General features: G+C 36.7%; 1 protein-coding gene across 1 annotated transcript in view; it reads left to right on the top strand.

Annotated features, from left to right (window-relative positions):
* The window catches only part of LOC122796865 (programmed cell death 6 interacting protein), a 1,552,575-nt gene that overhangs the window by 623,056 nt on the left and 908,453 nt on the right, over positions 1-21,066 (top strand). The window contains exon 8 of the mRNA XM_044065610.1: positions 19,414-19,636. Coding sequence (XP_043921545.1) covers positions 19,414-19,636 — 223 coding nt within the window. The remainder of the gene's footprint in view (positions 1-19,413; positions 19,637-21,066) is intronic.

Here is a 21,066-nt window from a genome sequence, read left to right as displayed (position 1 = left end):
ATAAAGGCAAACAACACAGCAGGTGATTCCCTTTTCAGTAACACAATAGGTAGAACTTGGAATCTCTTACCTTGTGACATAACTTTGACTACATCCTTGCCACTTTTCAAACAGAAAATTAAACAATACTTCCAAATTCACTGGATTTGTTCCTGTAGTACACCTGACTAACCTGTGTCTCCTCCACTCTTTTTCATCTCTGCACTACATTAGTTCTATTCCTTTTACTGTTAGTTTTTAAGTATGTACTTTCTGCACAATTATGTGATATTTAATTATCTGCGTATTTTTAACTTGATTTTCTTGAATTTATCCTCAGTCCTATGTTTTCTATTTCTCTGATTGTAGTTATATCTTAGAATAATTAGATTTTTATCTTATTGTAATTTACTTAGCTTATAGTGGAGCTTTTCTCCTCGGGCCTCCGCTGAAAATGGACATGTATCCAGCCAGACTAGCCCGGTCAACAAATGTAAAATAAATAAAATAAAAATAAATATCATTGAACTGTGGTCAGACATAAGACATATTAGCAGATGTACAAAACCTCTACTTCCAATCCTTGCTAAAATAGCCACAATCAAAATGAATCTTCTGCCTAGATTTCTGTATATTTTTAATGCCTCCAATACCATTATCAACCTAAACGTCTTCAAAACCATCCACTCCACAATTTCCAATTTTATTTGGGCCCCCAAATTAATCTGAATCAGTTATAATAAATTGACCTACCATGAAAGACTATGGAGGGTTAGGGCTTCCGGACTTTAAACTCTACTACAATATCATAAACTGTAATAGACTAATAACAATAGCCGACCACACCGCTTCACCACAACAGTGGTCTTCAACCTGGGTCAAACTATTACACAACTATATCAAAACACTATGCATCAACCCCAGAGCCCTCCCTTTGCTTTACAATGAGAATTTAAAAAATCTTATACTACACCCAATCATTAAACATAAAATCAGTATCCAAATGATTTTCAAGTCATTAAATCTGTATTATGCATTCACTTCCCTACAACCAGTCCACCTTAACCCCAATCTCAAAATGAATAGCATCATGATTAACCTAAATAATTATCCCCTCCTCAAGAAACTAACCATCTGTTATTTTTCCATTCAAGAACAATACTGTCACTGAAATGAGACCACAAGTAAAGCTCCCTAAAAGCTATACAGTCAGTTTAAGGCAAACACGAGACCTTAGCTGATAGATCATAGAAAATCCTGATATCAACGCAAATGACATCCAAACCTGCAAAACCGTATGGAACCTCCTATCCTCAAACAAAAAATGATGTGTAACTCTTTCAAATTTATTTTATCTATCAAAACACAAAAAGGTTATTTATTCTAGTTACTGGAAGGAAATAGATCCTTCAATCACAAACAAATATCTCAAGTGATCCAGCTTACCTCCAAACTTTATTCCCCTTAAAAATTTAAATATACACAAATCAATGATATTCCATAATGCCTATCTTATTACAGTCATTCTAAATAAAATATATCCAACCACCTCTCCATTCTGTCCCTACTGTGATAATCACAAGGCTGATATACTCCACATCTGGAGCTGCAAGTGCACTTGTAAGCTATGGCGCTCAAGAGTCCAACTAGAAAAAAATGGGTTATGAAAAAGCAACCTTATCTTGAAAACTAGCTCTCCTACACATCCTCCCTGCTGGCCTGATTAAACCACAAACACTTATATTAATAACGCTGGTTTTGTTACTTAACTACTACATTACATGGGAGAGTTTCAAACAGTTAGCTACTAAACACCTACTAACTCACAAATATTTAACCTACACTCAGAAATCCCACACTCTCTTTACAGAATTTTGGAAATCCATTTTTGAACACATTCTAATGTGAAGTTGGTATATATAATCAAGGATGGACTTTTGGCATATGTGTTAACAGTTTTTATTATTTTGCTTTTATGTTTCATTAATCAGCAGTGTATTCACTGGTCATACTACTGCCTGTCATTTACCATTTTTGTGCTCACTGTATATATTTTCATAAAAAAGAAATAAGATTTTGCAGATTTATGGATATGGATAGTAAGATACAAGCAGTTAAAATTTTTTTAGTTCCTTTAGTCTTAAACATAGGTCAGGCATATTTTTATCAACCAGAGGAGAAATTGTACATAGCAATTATTAGAGCTGAAAGACTTTATCTGGGAGGGGAAGATGACAAGGGTCAAGTGGGATAAACTGAGTCTTCCAGTAGAGCAGGGCAGATTGGGATTACCCAATTTGAAGGGGTATTTCAGAGCTACACAGGCAAGACTCCTGTACATAGCACAAGCAGTAGATTATAACTCAAAGTGGAAAGGGATGATGAAGCACTGTGGAAGATCAAGAAACAAGGAGAGACTGGTATTTTTGATGCAGTCCTTAAAGGAGAATAGCAATATCAAGCAGAATGTTATATTCATAAAGTCGCAGAAAGTATTTTAAGAACTAAACCAACACGGAAATGGAGAGAGGAGGTTCTGCCAACAGAGAAGACTGCAGTCGGGGATACAGACAATAAGCAAGAGGGTGCTGGAATTTATTGGAGAAAATTGGCAAAGGAACCAAGGTATTGGGAGCAAATAACTAGAGAGGGAAAGATGATAGTATGGGAAGACGCCAAAAACTTTTGGACTGTAGATTAGAGATTGCCTTCCCTGTCAGGGAAGATCATATAAAACATTGCATGCTTAACTATAAGAATCAATCAGAAGAGGTTAGAAAGGATTGGGAAGAGAGACTGGATAAGCAGTGAACAAAGAAGCAGATGGATGACCCAGCCCTATTAGAAATGTTACACCTAAAGAAATCCCAATCCCTCCAGACCACACGCTCCAGGGACCTCAACCTCATTACCACAATCAACAGAACATGTTGGAGGGACAGGTTCATAACCCAGAGACTGCCCATGCTCTGGAATAGACTTCTCATACATGTCAAGCAGAGCACCTCGCTGGCCCTTTTCAAGAGAAATCCTGATGAGTGGATGGGAAATAGCTCACCCTGGGGATCACTGTAGTGGCTGTAGTTTATAGAGGCACTGGGAACTAATGGCAGCATGATGCCAGGGCACTTCTGTGGGATAGGCTTGTAAAGGCTTCAGGGCCATTGGCCCAGAACACACCTGTGGATGTATGTTTCCCAAGTATGCAGCAAAATCTAGAAGATGTAGGATTTTTGCCTGGAAATGTTTGCTTAGATACTTTTATACCCCAAGTAGACCCCAGAGAATTTTTCCTCAGGTAGACAGTAGGTGTTGGAGGTGTGAGGGGGAAGAAAAGAGGTAATTGGGAACATCTTTTTTGGGAGTGCAGTGATTTGGTAGACTTTAGGGATGCACTGTCGCAGATGCTGGGTGGCCGGGCGGATTGGTTTGATGAGGGAGATGATTTTTCTGAGTTCCGATACAGAATCGGAATTGCCTAGACATGTTAAGGCCATGTTGTGTCTAGTAATGGTGGCTGCCAAAAAAAGGAATTACTAGAAAATGGAAATTAAAATCTAAACCAATGGCACTGGAAGTACAAATGGAATCTAGATCTTTAGAAAAGGGTATGAGCAAAACTACACAGGAAAAAAATGGGAATTGTGGGGACAATACATACAAGAGCGGAATGAGGTCTGAAAGGTGGCAGGGCTTAATCTTTGAGTGAGAAAGATTGGGTAGATAAGTGATGTATAATGTTTGCAAGTGGGAGTGTCATTATGGTTTGTGATGTAAAATGCTTGTGACTATGGTTGTGTTTGTGTGGTTTGTTTTCATTTATATAAATGTATTGCTTGTGTAGTAAGTGGTGGTTTAATAAAGAAGTTTTTAGTTTGAAAAAAAAAAGAATTGAATAATTTATGTAATATTGCTTAGGTTATATGATATATAACAAACTATGTGATGTATAGTGTTTATTTTAAAATAGTTTGATTACTTTTATCTGAATGTGCATTTGCCTATGTCACAAGTGATAATTCAATATAGGTGTTTGAAAAAAAAAAAAAAAAAAACTTTCCCTAGACTTGAACCTGAAGGATGCATACCTGCATATCCCCATTCAATCCTCCTGCATTAAGTTCCCTAGGCTTCTTTTTATCATCACACTTGTCTTCCTTACCCTTCGGTTTGTCTACCATTCCCATATATTTCACGAAGTCCCTAAACCATAGACATTGCCTTTTCCACAATTCAAGAAATGCAAACTTTCCCATACCTTTAATGACCGCCTACAGATGTATCTTTGATTCACAATCCCACTACTGGAAAGACTGGACTTCATTGTCAAAGTTTAGAAATCTTGTCTGTGACACCTTCCCTGGACCTGGTGTTCATGGGTTGCAAACCGAATACCTATTTCATGACTACCTTTTTTTCCCAGAAAAAGTTCAGTCTCTCTTCACCTTCTTCCATTCCCCATTCCCCATTCAGTCTACTTCTGCAAGGGAAATTCTAAGAACCCTGGTATACGTGGTAGCAACCATTCCCTTGGTGCTGTTTGCCAAACTACACAAGAAAGATGCATTGCTACATGAAATCTCTCTGGTCCCAGCACTGTTATCCACAGAACTTCCTAATCTCTATCTTGCCCTTTCTGATGAAAGATGTACAGCATGGATTTCTCATTTCCAGCTAAGTCTGGGCCTTCCCTTTCGTGCACCCACTCCCAACCAGAAAACCAATACATGAACTACAAAATGAACTGGCACCTCACCTAAGTGCCATGTATAATCATAGCCTCACCTCAGGCTTCGTGCCCAATTAGTGGCGCACAGCTGTAGTTATCCCACTCCACAAGGGGGGATCCACCTTGGATCCCGGGAACTATTGTCCCATCAGTATGACGAGCCTGATCTGCAAAGCCATGGAAAGCATTATTATGAAACTTATAAACAAAGACATTGACAACCTTCAAACACTGGACCCCACCCAGTTTGGTTTAGTAAAGGGCCAATCTTGTCTCCTAAACCTGATTGACTTCTTTGAATCAGTCTCCAGAGCCGTGAACGAGGTTAAGGTGGTGGGTTCACATAGCTTATCTGGACCTCGCCAAGGCCTTGGACACCATCCCCCACTCCAGAATCGTAGATAAACTTACTAAGCTGGGAATTAATCCCTACATAACGTTATGGGTTGCCAACTGACTTACTGACAGAACTCATACTGTAAAAGTAGCAGACTCCAAATCCAGTTCCAGACAAGTGACAAGCGGAGTACCTCAGGGTTCAGTCCTGGGACAGCTCTTGTTTAGCATCTACTTCTCTGAAGTACAGGCCAGCACTAAGGGACTCTGGCTAACAAAGTTCACAGATGACTGCAAACTGGGAGCCATTATTGAATCCCCAAATGATGTGGATATTCTACAAAAGGGCATTACAGAAACAGATGCTTGTTGCCAGAGCCATGGGCTCAAGCTCCGTGCCAAGAAATATATAGTTATCACCTTTGGAAAAAAAACATGTACCCATGAATTACCACATAAGTGGCAGTACAATAAACACTGTAAGTGTGGTAAGGAACTTAGGGACACGGGTGGACAATGGTCTCACCATTGATAACCACATCGCCACAACAGTCAGGAATTCTTCCTATGTGGCACACCTCATCACTAAGGGCTTTTCATCCAGAAAAAAGGAGGTCATTGTCCCACTGTACTCATCCCTCATTAAACCCATTATAGAGTACAATGCCCCATTTGGTGTGTACCTCACAAGACATCTGCAACAACTGGAAAGGCCACAGAAGTACCCCACTAAAAGAATCACAGGCCTAAAGTAGATGCCCTATGCTGACCATCTAAAAATAACTCCAGCTATACTCAGTCACATATTGCCTACTCAGAGGCGATCTCTGCTTAACATACAAGGCCACGTCAAACCCAGTGTTGCTACACTTAAAGAAATTCCAATCCCTCAGCCACATCCAGGGATCTAAACCTGGTCATCACAATGAACAAAATGTGCTGGAGGGATAGGTTCCTGACCCAGAGACTCCCCATATTCTGGCATAGACTGCCCATGCATGTCAAGCTAAGCGCCTCTTTGGCCCTCTTCAAACGGAACCTTGACGATTGGATGGCAGATAGGAAATTCACCTCGGGGATCACGTCAGTTGCCCTGTTAGACAGGGGACCAGGGAAGTAAATATTCTGGGAAGAAATAGCCAGGAAATTATGGCTAGGTGTGTGTAGGCCTTAGGGCCGATAGCCTAGTACCAACCTATGAACACTAATCATAAAGGTTCTCCTAAAGATCCAAAGAGACAAGTCAGACATCTTGCTGGTGACTCTCTTCTGGCCCAGGCAGCATAGGTTCCTCTCTTTCACCTAACCGGAGGCCGTCTCTACAAGTTAATCCACAAAGTGAACTTACTGTCCCAGAATACCAACTTACAAGATTGAAATGCTTTAGTTGCTCCAGGAGTTGGTAAAACTTGTCACTAGAAAGTCTTACACCTCCATATAGAAAATGATTTCTATCTGTTGCCTTAAGAATAAGGGGGTCCGTACTGTTTTGTCCTACTTGACTGAGCTACTCAAAACTGGACTTGCTTATTCATCTGTTAAGGCACTTTTGTTTGCTGTTTCTGCCTGAATGCCACATATTCCCACCTTGACCTCAGAGTTGAAGTGAAGTAGTTTCTAAACGGAGTCTTTCATTTGAATCCCCCTCGTAGGATCTCCCATAAGTGTTACTAATTGTTCCTTGGCATGACTTCCCAAGTCCTCTGATCTACTCAGTGTTTCATAACAGCTTCTTTAAATGTCCAGTATTTCACCCAGAACCCTTGTTATTTTCCTTACTGTTGATAATTGTGTTTTCTCTTGCCTTTGGTTTTGAGAAGTTTTTGTGGCTTCCTGTCAAAGTACGTCTACTTAATTGGTATACTTTTGTAGTTGCATACGTTGTTTAAATGCTCATTACTCTTTTCCTTGTATAAGTGCACCTACTGCTGCTGTTGGTCATTAATTTCCTTTACTGTTTTGTAACTTTTTCATGCCTTTGGCAAAAAAATATTTTTTTAGATGGTCTTATATTTTTCCATATTTCTCTAGCCTTTATTTCTATGATATTTTGAACTCAAATTTAATCTCATCCCAAGCAAGAGCTAACTAAGCCTTCTGAATTAGCTTCATTTTTCTCTAAAAGGTTTTGCATTTTACCTCTTATCAAGTACCTAAAAGCTTTTCTTTTTAAGAAATTAGTAATGAAGTAACTGTACCTTTCTTATGTTATTCCCATGTAAAGTTGTATATGTCAACATGGAAGCATGATCTGAAAGTTACTGGTTGGGTCTTGAACCTTTCAGCTATATGTAATTGTGTTGTGCACTTTCTATGCAGTCTGACAAAGTTGCTGTACCTTGGGGAGTAAAAAGTATACTCCTGGTCTCCAGTTAATTGTATTTTTTTTAATTGAATGTAGGCTGCTCCTAATATTTTGGTCAGTTCTGTGTTTCCTTCTGTTGACCAGCTGTCATCTTTCTGAACACTCAAATGGGTTTAACAAGTATATTTCCATTCTAGTCACTGGAATTGACAGAGGTAACTGGTTGAAAGTTGCTCTGAACGGCCCCCTTCCACATGTTGTTTCTTAGTATGTGTCATAAATGTATTTGTCTCAGCTAAGGCTTGTTCTGCCTTCATCATGATCTTGGTGCTACTGAGGAAGATACCTTAAAATAGCTAGTGCTATTAAGTGAAAGTACAGTTCAGCTTATTTTCATCCTTTTATTTACTGAAATGAATTTGCTGCTTTTTAGTTTTGTGTGCCCTAGAGTCCTTCTTTACAAACCTCTGGTATTTCCTATTGTAAATATTTTTCTTTTTTTCCGCATTTTGGTTAATAGAAACTCCTACTGGCAAGTTTTGCAGCTTTACTAATATGTCTTGGTTGTTTCTTAATTGCAGGATTTAGGGCATACACTCAGTTTCCTCTTAATAAGGAGCTGTTGCTGAGCAACAACAGTCTGTTTTAATTTTCATGAAGTTACTGCAATAAATTCTACCCATTCTTTCTGGAATGGCTGAAAATCTGAAATTATGTCTTTGGTTCTGCCTTCCTACTCCACTAACGTCTGCTTTGTATCCTCTTGGAAAACTTCATATTCTGCCATTTTCTCTCTTGTTGACTTCTGATTCCTGCATTTTATCAGGTTACTGGACTGTACGTAATGCCTCCTCAGTGTTCAAACTTTTATTGCTTGTCCTGATGCAGTCATCCACCATATAACTAATTTTTAACACTTCAACATGCATTTGGTGCATCCTTTTAGTTTACCTGAATGACTTTTTTTTTCTGTATAGTGTGCCTCAGATTTATGCTGTACAAACTTTCTGTTATCTCCTGTTGTGAAAAATTTTCATTTTTGCCACATTTTCCCATGGTCTGAGCTGAAAATTGGGTCTATGTGTAGTAAGACTTTCTTGGTAAATGTGTTTAGAAGCCTTACCTTCCACGGTAGCTGCAATCTGGTCTGACTGCTTCCCTTCAATTAGCTTACGAGGTTGTTCTCAGCCATGGTTTCTTTTTCTTCTTTTTGAACTGAAGTTTTCATGGAATTAATTTTTTTTTCCTTGTTAGCCAGTATTTCCAAAAGCAATAACAATTACTTACGTTTTTTCACAGTCTGTTTCTTTTTGTATGGAGGGCTAATATAAGTTTATCAGGCAACTGCCACACTGCAAGTACAGGATTCTTCCCTGTCATTGACCTACAAAAAAATAAAAACGAGGGGGATACAGTTTAACAAATGTAAGAGGTAAATAATACATATGATAAAAGAAATGGACCTTATTCTGTGAGGGTGACCTCTTTGTAGCCTTGATTACTCTAATTGCATTTGTCTTTGCCTGGGCATATCCTTTTTTCAACAGATGCATTAATGTTTCTATTTTTCTTTTTGTTTTGTGATGTTTCTTTGATGTACTGTCTTAACAATTCAGCAATAGATTTATAATTTATAAATCTTCCCATAATCCCCACCCTGTCTTCTCACAGCCAAAGAAAAAAAAACTTTTTTTTTTTAAATTCATTCAATTCGGTAGTCTTCATAAAATTTAGATGTAGAATACATTAACCCACATTTCTTCAAAGGAAACTTAATATTCAGTGCTTAAACACTGTTTTCAGATTTCTAAAATTAATCTTTTTCTGACAGGACTGGCTACCATATTATTTTTATGCTCTTTAACATAGTTATCTAGTTTACAAAGAATCCTGGTAGATGCATCACAGTCAAGTTAATAAACCAGAAATGTTTCTGATGACTTAACAAATTTCCAGCCACCGTGGATTGATTCTTGGACCTGACTACCTCATGTAATGCTGTGTATCCATAAGTCTGCATCCATGCCAACAGTTTTTATTTCTGAATTTTCAACCCATTTTATTCTGGTCTAGGGTTGCCACCTGTCGCACTTTGCGAGGGACAGTCCCTCTTTGGGCAGTTGTGTCCTGCAAAAAAATTGAAAAAATGCCAAATGTCCTGAGATTTTAGGACAAAATAATTTCCTATATTTTATGTAATAGTTGCATTAAACAGTTATTCGGCATCTGAAACAAACAGAATAAGCAACTAAAATGCTACAAGAATAAGCTTTTATTTAGGCAAAAGTGAAGTTCTGTCCTTGGTACTGTAAGTGGGTATGTTGTGCCCTGAAAAATCTGACGTACTAAAAATGTCCCACTTAGGGCATTTGAAAAGGTGGCAACCCTATTCTGGACACAAGTATGTTTGAGAGAAAATTATTTTGTTGAATGAATGGTAGAATTCCAAATGAAAAAATATGCTCTTTAAAGAAATTTTGTTTAAGAAAATCATTCTCAAGTGGTCTGGATACATCTTTTTCAATCTCAAGTTTTAATTAAAAATTATTGGAATAGGATGCTACCCTTTATACTAACTTAGATCATGCACTTTTCCCCCCAAATAAACTAAATCATTTGAGTAAGGACAACCCATCAGTGGACCAGTAATCAAGGAATCTCAATCACAAAATTCACCAAACTCCACTCGTCCACTTCGTTACCAATAAACAGCAAAAGAAAGTCCGCTAGCTAAGTACCATAAAGGGTATCCTCATATGTTGTTCAAGCCACAACGCCAATACTTTGGATCTCCAAAAGGACAAATGAAATGTTCAGTAAATAGTAACGACCATTTAATAAAACACCAAAACAAACGTACAACACATACAAAGGATTGAGCGCGCTTTCATCTATTCCTTCTAGACTTCGTCAGAATCCATCAATGCCAGTGTAAAAATGCTCTTAAATACTTGATCACCTGATTAATAAATTAATTAACAAATCAATTAAGTATATTGTCTTGTCAAAGAAAGTATTATAGCTCAAAACAGTTCATATAAACCAATACTAAAACTAAAAACACCTATACTATTTTTACTCAAAGTAAAATAATGAAATAATAAAATAATAAACTAATATGTAATATGTATAATATAATATAATATATCAACTCCAAATATATATATAAAAAAATTATATAATATATATATATGTGTAAAAAACATTTCATGAAGTAAAAAAACATATATATCAAATACCTAGAAAAGGAAACCACATAATATTGCACTGTAATGGTCCTTATATAATATGACTATATACATATGAATGAATAAATAGTGTATAATTAGGTCAATTTAGGGTTATTGGATAATAATTTCAAAGCTGGTTTTATGGAAATGTGATCATTCATCCCATGGGATCCACAGGCATCCAGCCTGAGTTGCCATATCATCTCTCTGTATTCGAGGAGGGACTCCCAATCACCCCCTCTTTCACTTCTCTTAACCTCCTCAAGAACCCAGAATTTGATATTGGTCTTATTACATACCTCAGTGTGCCTAAAGAGGGCATTGTTATCGTTCTTTTTATTTATATCCCTTGTATGTTCATATACCCTTTGCTTTAACTTACGTTCGGTCTTTCCGACGTAATATTTTCCACAAGTCAAGCAAAGGGCAAGGTAAACCACACCTTGAGTGTGGCAGGTATGGTAACCTAAACTTTTCAATTTTAAATTCAATCTCTCTATCCATAACATTTTTCCCCAATATGAAAGTACATTGCCCACACCTTCCACTTATAAGTTCCCACTTTTTCTCCGTTCCACTTCCGTAAAGGCCTTTTTCCTTTCAAAAGTTTCTTAAAATTATTGTTCTTCCTATATCCAAAATCAACCGCTGTTGAAAAATAGGAACTTCCACACATGTTTTAGAAAACATGCTCCATACTTCATTAATGCCCTTTTGTAACCAATGTACCCCTTTGTAATATGTAACCATAAGTGGTGTGTTATTCTCCTTTGATGATTTATTCATAGTACCTGGGGGATTGTCTATTTGGGGTCCCAGTGTATCAAAATCATATGCCAATAGTGGCCGAAAATGCGTGTTCCGCTTCCTCAAGACCTCCCTTTTGACATTCTTAATAAGCCTAGGTGGGTACCCCCTATCCATAAAGAAACCTTGTATTAAATCCATCTCTTCTATACATGTCCCTTCATCACTGGTCATTCGAGAGGCCCTGATCATTTGGCCCTTAACTATGTTCCGCCTAAGATATAGTGGATGGTCACTCTCAAAGTGCACATAGGAATTTGAAAAACATTCCTTTCTGAAAACCCGAGATTCATATTTCCTACTTGGTTTATTTTTAGTAATAGTTATATCCAAATAATTTATATGGTCATTATTATGTTGGTAAGTAAATTCCAAAAACGTTGTAGTCGTATGGAGATAGTCTATAAATTCCTTAACCTGTTCAACTGTCCCTTTCCACACTACCAGGATGTCGTCCAGGAACCTAAAATATATAACTATCAACCCAAAATTTGGACTTGAAAACATATTCTAGCTCCCAGAATAACATAATAATATTAGCATAGGTGGGGGCACATGAAGAACCCATTGCCACCCCTCCTATCTGATGGTATATGTCACCCTGGAAAAACAAAAAATTATATTACATATTAGTTTATTATTTTATTATTTCATTATTTTACTTTGAGTAAAAATAGTATAGGTGTTTTTAGTTTTAGTATTGGTTTATATGAACTGTTTTGAGCTATAATACTTTCTTTGACAAGACAATATACTTAATTGATTTGTTAATTAATTTATTAATCAGGTGATCAAGTATTTAAGAGCATTTTTACACTGGCATTGATGGATTCTGACGAAGTCTAGAAGGAATAGATGAAAGCGCGCTCAATCCTTTGTATGTGTTGTATGTTTGTTTTGGTGTTTTATTAAATGGTCGTTACTATTTACTGAACATTTCATTTGTCCTTTTGGAGATCCAAAGTATTGGCGTTGTGGCTTGAACAACATATGAGGATACCCTTTATGGTACTTAGCTAGCGGACTTTCTTTTGCTGTTTATTGGTAACGAAGTGGACGAGTGGAGTTTGGTGAATTTTGTGGTTACTCAGTATAACCGTTAGCGTTTACGAGGGATCCCAATGGAGACGGATAATTCACTTCTCAGCCAGCTTTTGAAACTTATTCATAGCCACTCTCAAAATACAAACGGTGCGGGCAGTTCGATGGACAGCAACGATTCAATTCCATGTGCCCAGAGGAGCCCCAGGGAGTCTCGGAGGCCGAAGACGTCATCACGGTCCATGGCGGAAGGTGTAAGGAATACACAGAACACCAACCATAGCGTTGGGGAAAATTTGACTTCCCCGGTTCTCGGAGGGCCATCGAAGAATAATGGTTCGAACAAGTACAATTCGTTGGACAATTATAAGAACATTTCCTTCACCGAATGGTTGGGTAAATCGTTTTCTGCAACCTTGGAGGACAAAGCGAAACAAACAGCTGGTATGGACTATCATTGCTATAAAGATAAATGTAAATTACTTGAGAGTGAATTGTTTAGATACAAGAACTTGTGTCTTGACAATTGGTACTTGGCGCAATGCGTCGAACAAAATATAGTACCTAAAGGACTTAGACTGAATAAGTTCCCCAACAACATTCGGGGGAACGATAAATTGTTTAAAGTAATATCAGATTTATTGAACGAATGTGGTATAGCTATGTTGAAAGCAATGATTGCCAGTAACACGGAGTTATTAGAGGACATTAAAATTCGGATTGATGCTCTACATTTGGATATAACTAATGATTTGTTATTTGCTTTGCATGATTACAAAGATGTGTATTGTAAAGTCTTATATGATGTTGACGTCAGTATTTCTAAAAACTATAAGAGGAAATTGGGCAAAATTGAACGGGATCTACATGATTATAGGGAGGGGAAGGCATATGTGGATCCCGGGAAATTTTACAAAAAGAAGGTTTTTGCAGGTGCAACAGGTCATGGGGCAGACAAATTTGTTAGAAGGCCTGACCCTGATTTACATCATTTTAACAGGGGTAAAGGCCCGGAGGGGGATACTGATGTCGAAAATCATATTTTCGAAGATGAGAATTACCCGGAAGGGGGGTACAATCGAGGAAATGGTTGGGAACCAGCCTTCCCTTTGGGGGAAGGCGAAGAGGGGGTGAGACGGTCGGAGAGACTGAGGAAACAGCATCACCCCTTCTCATATGCAGAAGCAGCAGGGAACCAACATATGAGGCCCCGGGGGGGGAACAACAACTACCAATAAGGTGTATTTCCGATACTCCACCGTGTAATATAATAGAAAAGTATGTGCTTTTGGAAAGTGACAATTTTGAAGTAGTCCCAGATCTGGATGAAATAGGATATATTAATGATGGTCCCGATAGTGGGGCCAACATTGAAGTAAACAGTATCATTTCTACCAGATGTAAAATTAATGTTGACAACAATTTTTATATCTATAACTTCACAGAAATAGAGGTGACAGCAGCTTTTTTTGGACTTTTTACTAAGGGATTTTCATTTATTCCAATAAGAAAGCCCAAATTAGAGGACCTATTACTTGATGTGAAGTTATTTACAAGAAAGTTACACTTTAGGAACATGTTTGGACAAAGTGTGGACATGCATTTAAACACTTTTAAAAGGAAAAGTGTTCTTAATCCCCCCTTACAACACGATATTGCTAATTTTGAAAAGCAAGTTTTGCACATGGTTAGGGAACGGTATCAAGGAAATGACGGAGTAGAAGTATTCAGTAATATGACAAGGGAAGAAGTGTCTATTTTGAAGTGGTTACAAGGAAATGACAAAATAAGGATTATGAAACCTGATAAGGGGGGAGGGGTGGTCCTAATGGACCATTGGGATTACACCAGTAGGGTGAGAGAAATCCTCAATCAAGGGGACAGATACCGACTCGCATCTAGGAATGAGATGAACATCTGTTACAGAAAAATTGATTATTGGCTTGAGGACAACTTACTACAGGGTTTAATAAATATTGACCTGTATAATTACTTCAAAGTAACTAAACCAGTCATTCCGGAAATTTTTGGTATTCCCAAAATCCATAAGGATGTACATAATCCCCCCCTTAGGCCTATAGTAACCTCACAGTGTTCAAAAACACAGCCCCTTGCCATATTTATAGATGCTAAGTTAAAAAACTTTTATAAGAACTATAGACACATCTTAGTTGATTCATGGGACCTCCTTACAAAATTTAGAGAGGTTCCATATAACGATTGTTTCATTTTTGTGACTATTGACGTCCGTGATTTATTTTCTGTTATACCACACGACATAGGGTTAAAATGGTTCGAACATATGTTGATAGAATTTAATTTGGGTGATACAACCGATTTTAGGTTAATTCTTGAAAATATGGAACTGGTTTTGAGGAATAATTTTTTGTTTTTCCAGGGTGACATATACCATCAGATAGGAGGGGTGGCAATGGGTTCCTCATGTGCCCCCACCTATGCTAATATTATTATGTTATTCTGGGAGCTAGAATATGTTTTCAAGTCCAAATTTTGGGTTTATATTGCTACATATTTTAGGTTCCTGGACGACATCCTGGTAGTGTGGAAAGGGACAGTTGAACAGGTTAAGGAATTTATAGACTATCTCCATACGACTACAACGTTTTTGGAATTTACTTACCAACATAATAATGACCATATAAATTATTTGGATATAACTATTACTAAAAATAAACCAAGTAGGAAATATGAATCTCGGGTTTTCAGAAAGGAATGTTTTTCAAATTCCTATGTGCACTTTGAGAGTGACCATCCACTATATCTTAGGCGGAACATAGTTAAGGGCCAAATGATCAGGGCCTCTCGAATGACCAGTGATGAAGGGACATGTATAGAAGAGATGGATTTAATACAAGGTTTCTTTATGGATAGGGGGTACCCACCTAGGCTTATTAAGAATGTCAAAAGGGAGGTCTTGAGGAAGCGGAACACGCATTTTCGGCCACTATTGGCATATGATTTTGATACACTGGGACCCCAAATAGACAATCCCCCAGGTACTATGAATAAATCATCAAAGGAGAATAACACACCACGCCTTATGGTTACATATTACAAAGGGGTACATTGGTTACAAAAGGGCATTAATGAAGTATGGAGCATGTTTTCTAAAACATGTGTGGAAGTTCCTATTTTTCAACAGCGGTTGATTTTTGGATATAGGAAGAACAATAATTTTAAGAAACTTTTTGAAAGGAAAAAGGCCTTTTACGGAAGTGGAACGGAGAAAAAAGTGGGAACTTATAAGTGCGGAAGGTGTGGGCAATGTACTTTCATATTGGGGGAAAAAATGTTATGGATAGAGAGATTGAATTTAAACTTGAAAAGTTTGGGTTATTACAATTGCCACACCCAAGGTGTGGTTTACCTTGCCCTTTGCTTGACTTGTGGAAAATATTATGTCGGAAAGACCGAACGTAAGTTAAAGCAAAGGGTATATGAACACATAAGGGATATTAATAAAAAGAACGATAACAATGCCCTCTTTAGGCACACTGAGGTATGTAATAAGACCAATATCAAATTCTGGGTTCTTGAGGAGGTTAAGAGAAGTGAAAGAGGGGGTGATTGGGAGTCCCTCCTCGAATACAGAGAGATGATATGGCAACTCAGGCTGGATGCCTGTGGATCCCATGGGATGAATGATCACATTTCCATAAAACCAGCTTTGAAATTATTATCCAATAACCCTAAATTGACCTAATTATACACTATTTATTCATTCATATGTATATAGTCATATTATATAAGGACCATTACAGTGCAATATTATGTGGTTTCCTTTTCTAGGTATTTGATATATATGTTTTTTTACTTCATGAAATGTTTTTTACACATATATATATATATATTATATAATTTTTTTATATATATATTTGGAGTTGATATATTATATTATATTATATTATACATATTACATATTAGTTTATTATTTTATTATTTCATTATTTTACTTTGAGTAAAAATAGTATAGGTGTTTAGTTTTAGTATTGGTTTATATGAACTGTTTTGAGCTATAATACTTTCTTTGACAAGACAATATACTTAATTGATTTGTTAATTAATTTATTAATCAGGTGATCAAGTATTTAAGAGCATTTTTACACTGGCATTGATGGATTCTGACGAAGTCTAGAAGGAATAGATGAAAGCGCGCTCAATCCTTTGTATGTGTTGTACGTTTGTTTTGGTGTTTTATTAAATGGTCGTTACTATTTACTGAACATTTCATTTGTCCTTTTGGAGATCCAAAGTATTGGCGTTGTGGCTTGAACAACATATGAGGATACCCTTTATGGTACTTAGCTAGCGGACTTTCTTTTGCTGTTTACAAGGAATCTCAATCCTCACCACTGGCAACAGTGGGGGACATGCACTTGGAGGATGACAGGTACACACAGTATTTCCAGATGCTGCGCTCTGTATCAAGTGCAATTTCCCTTAAGAGCACGCAGAGACCACAGTTAGTCCGGGGCTGATTTCTCCCTCTTTCTCCATATCCCCTGTAAGACTCCCCACTGGCACAGCTATAGAGTTGAGATCTCAGCTTAGTGACAAAGCCAAGACCTCCAGTACCCTCTTTGTACAACCAGTGTTTCGTGTCCCTGACCAGGTAGCTGACACACACATACTGAGGTTTGATTTTTTGTATATACACACACACACACATCTGGGAAAGACTGGCACAAGTTTATTAGCTATGCCCCCTTTTGCCCATACTGTAAGGTAGTTAGCACTGCCAACAGCCAACTCCTTATCAGCTACTTGAAGGCCTTTAAGGATGTCAAATCTTACTGTATAATATTAATGTTTATACAAATTATAGTTCGCCCAAGAGCAAGGCTATTAGCAGTGTCACCAAATAAATATGCAAGTACTCTCAAAACTTAATTATCTTTAGACAGATCAGCCACAATGAAAGGTTTAAATATATTTAATAATAAATAATAAAAGAACAAGAAAATACTATGTATATATTCACAATGACAGAGTACAGAATCACAGAAAATATTTAAAACAACATTGCAGGACAGTCTCAAATAAAGAAAAATATCTAAACTAAGCTTTGCAATATTCTTGACTTTATCTAAGGGAATTACTATACCCCAAGAGCGTAATATAGAGCAAGGCAGATGTGGTGAGTGGATATTGTTGTTGCCAGGTCCAAGACAGAGTAGAGAAAGATGTCTCTCTAAGAGCCTTATCAATTTAATGTCTCCAATATTACTGCTTGGATAGCTTGTAGAATGACATCATTTCTTGCCATCTGACTCTATCCCTGGTGAAACCCCCACTGCTGGAAGCTATCAGTATTTAGCATCTACCTGTGAAAATACATAGACCTCAGCTCTTTCGCAGATGCTGGAACTCATAAAAGTATAACATTCCTTCATGTTTTCAAAACTAGTAATTCATTTACTCTGAAGATAATACAGAAAGCTTCTCAGCACAGACTCTGTAGCTCCATTGAAAACTAAAATATATCATCTCTTATTGCATAGCCATAAAGTAATTTAGTTTCAGCTATTTTTCAGAAATTAACCTCCCATATTCCAATTTCCACTGTTAAAATATATACATTTAAACTGTTTCAATAGTGCATGTACATTTCTGTTCTTTTCCAGTAGGGGCAGACTGTGGATCCTTTTTAATCAACACTTTGCAAAAATCTTTTCCACACATACTTCTGTACCAGCAGTGTGATATACACGACATACAGTTGTAATACATCTGTAACACAAGCATCTTATGTAAATCATATTGATATTCACAAATGACGTATAATTTGCAAAATTCCAGATAGCTGTTCTAGCAGTATCTGCCTTTCACAGTCATGTATAGATAAGTGAGCAAAACTGAAAATGTTAAAGGTTTACTTTGTTTGAAAACCATGCAGACCAAGGGGATTTGTGCCATGGAAAATTGGAATGTGTAAAATGTGTGTGAAAGAAACTGTTTTACAAGTGGACGTCTTATGAGCTATTTGAAGATAGCAGATCAAGCCAAGTAGATAATTTTAGTTGCTAAAAGTGGTTTATTACCATTGAAATACTGTAGATAAATTCCATTTAACCAAATTAATCCAGTATTTGAATGAATGAATGAATGAATGAATGAATGAATGAAGCTAATCCTTTATCTTTTAAATGGTATATAAAATGGGTTTTGGGTAAGGTTAGGATCTCCCAAGGAGTTATTGTGGACCCTCTTTTCCGAAATAATTTTGTCAAAATTTTCTCAGTTTTTTTTATAGTAGTCTTTCTTGGGGAGGTACAGTATTTTGAATAAAGAATATCCATTGGGGATATATTTTCAGAATAAATAGATTGTCTGCAAAAGAAACTTAGGAATGTTCTCATTTGTAAGCTGTTTTTCCCCTGCAGTCATAGCTCCTGTAAATTGGGCAGGTAAAAGTTTAAATATCCTTTTGCACTGCAGTTTCTTCAATGTTATTTCTATTTACAGAATGTTCTTACTCAGTGGTTTGTGAACTGATGCCTTGGGAAATAGGTATTCTGCACTAGGGTGGTATTTGCACTGCTGGAGGTATGTATGCCCTTCATCAGGGGAATTTTAGAGAATTATTTTGTCAGATTTCAGGTAACCAATAATGTTTTCCACTCAGACCTAAGATGACACTATTGCATGTAAACTGATAGGACTGTGAGTGCATGTCTGTTTATTCTAGTCTAGGCTTAACCATTTAAATCCCACAAAGACCATTTTTAAATGTGTGCATTTAGTGAAATCCTTACTTGACAGCTGGACAAGACTTTACTGTGGTTAATGTGTGACGTCCGTGTAATTCACCGTTAAGTGATGTCTTTCCACTTAACACATTTTAAGTGAGTTGTCAGGCTTTTTACATTCCATTAAAATCCCTCTGATTTGTTTTGAAGAGTTGAAATTATTTTGTTATTTTGCTCAGGTTTACAGTGACAGCTAAACATTTCTTTTAATTCTAGCATGCAGCGGAGTTGGTAAAAACAGTAGCTTCTCGATATGATGAATATGTCAATGTTAAGGAGCTTTCTGATAAGATCAGTCGTGCACTTACTGCTGCCAAAAAGGATAATGACTTCATCTATCATGACAGAATCCCTGACCTAAAAGACCTTGAACCTATTGGAAAAGCGTCTATGGTAAAACCAACTCCAGTCAGCGTGCCTATCAGTCAAAAGTTCACTGGTAAGAAATACAGCTTGGTCTCTTGTTTGAATCTAGTGTATACACCTGCATTTGTCTCATTTGATGCCACAGTGCCCTTACTCTTGGTGCACAATTGTAAGCCTGCTCCTTTTCTTGGCATAGTTTTATAAGAACATAAACAGCACTTGGGTTAAAGCTTTTTCTGTAATTTACTTAGCTATTTATATAGAAAAGTGTATGTACCGCTTTTTATTGCTGTCTGTAACTTAGAGCTAATGTAGTTCTCACAAGGGCAAAAGTGCTCATCTCTTTTTAACTTAAGTCATAGTTTACACAAGCAGTACTGGCTTGAATTGTTTACTTATCTTTCATAAGAATACAAAGTGATTTGTGAGTCATCTTAAATGAGAAATTTTGACAGTGTATTTTAATAATTCAAATGTCAAAATCAAGAGTAATTCTGTACAGTTGGTTTTCCCTTTGTGTTTTTGTATGTGTGTATATATATATATATATATATATATATATATATGTGTGTGTGTGTATATAGATATATGTATGTGTGTGTGTGTGTGTGTGTGTACGTGTGCATGCATGTGTGTGTGTGTGTGTGTGTGTATATATATATATATATATATATATCTATATATATATATATATATATATATATATATATATATATGTGTGTGTGTGTGTGCGCGTGCGTATATATATATATATATATATATATATATATATATAGATATATATATAGATATATATATGGTTTACAGTAAAAAAATGACATGGACATGCACGAAAGCCTCCTTCTCGAACATGGTAGGAGCGACAGTCGGAAGGTCGGATGTTCATGTGTACGTCTAGGGACTTAGCATGGTTGTCAATAGGAGATTTAAACTGTAAGAATGACAGAAATTGTCGCCTAGTTGCGTCGACCATACAACCTACTTAATATGTATGAGTCAACGTTATTTGTCGCGGAAATCACTGTTTGCATAAGTGATTTTTGTGTTTTTGATAGTAAATCTCTCTCTTTTTGTATGTATGTATATATATATATATATATATATATATATCTCTCTCTCTCTCTCTCTATATATATATATATATATATATATGTGTGTGTGTTTATGTATGTGTATATACATTCTATAGTAATTGTCTTGTTACATTATAAAACTGGGTTTTTGTAACCACTTACCCCCCAAAACTATATTCATCTTAATGACCTATATCTTTTTATACATCTTGAAAGAGCTTTGCTATACTCCTTATTGACACTGTTAATAACATTGCATTGCTACTTAATGCCTTGTAATAATCCTGTAACATTGCTGTTTAATGCTGTTTTATAATGAAAATTGTATATTATGTTGGAGCTGTTCTCCCTGGGCCTCTGCTGAAAAGGGGCTCTTCAGCTCAGTCTGACAAGCCTGGTCAACAAATGTAAAATAAATTGTGTGTGTAAA

This window comes from Protopterus annectens, chromosome 3.part0 (genome assembly GCF_019279795.1).
Source record: "Protopterus annectens isolate FY-2018-M chromosome 3.part0, PAN1.0, whole genome shotgun sequence".
Lineage (NCBI taxonomy): Eukaryota > Metazoa > Chordata > Ceratodontiformes > Protopteridae > Protopterus > Protopterus annectens.
This window is presented reverse-complemented; position numbering and strand designations above follow the sequence as displayed.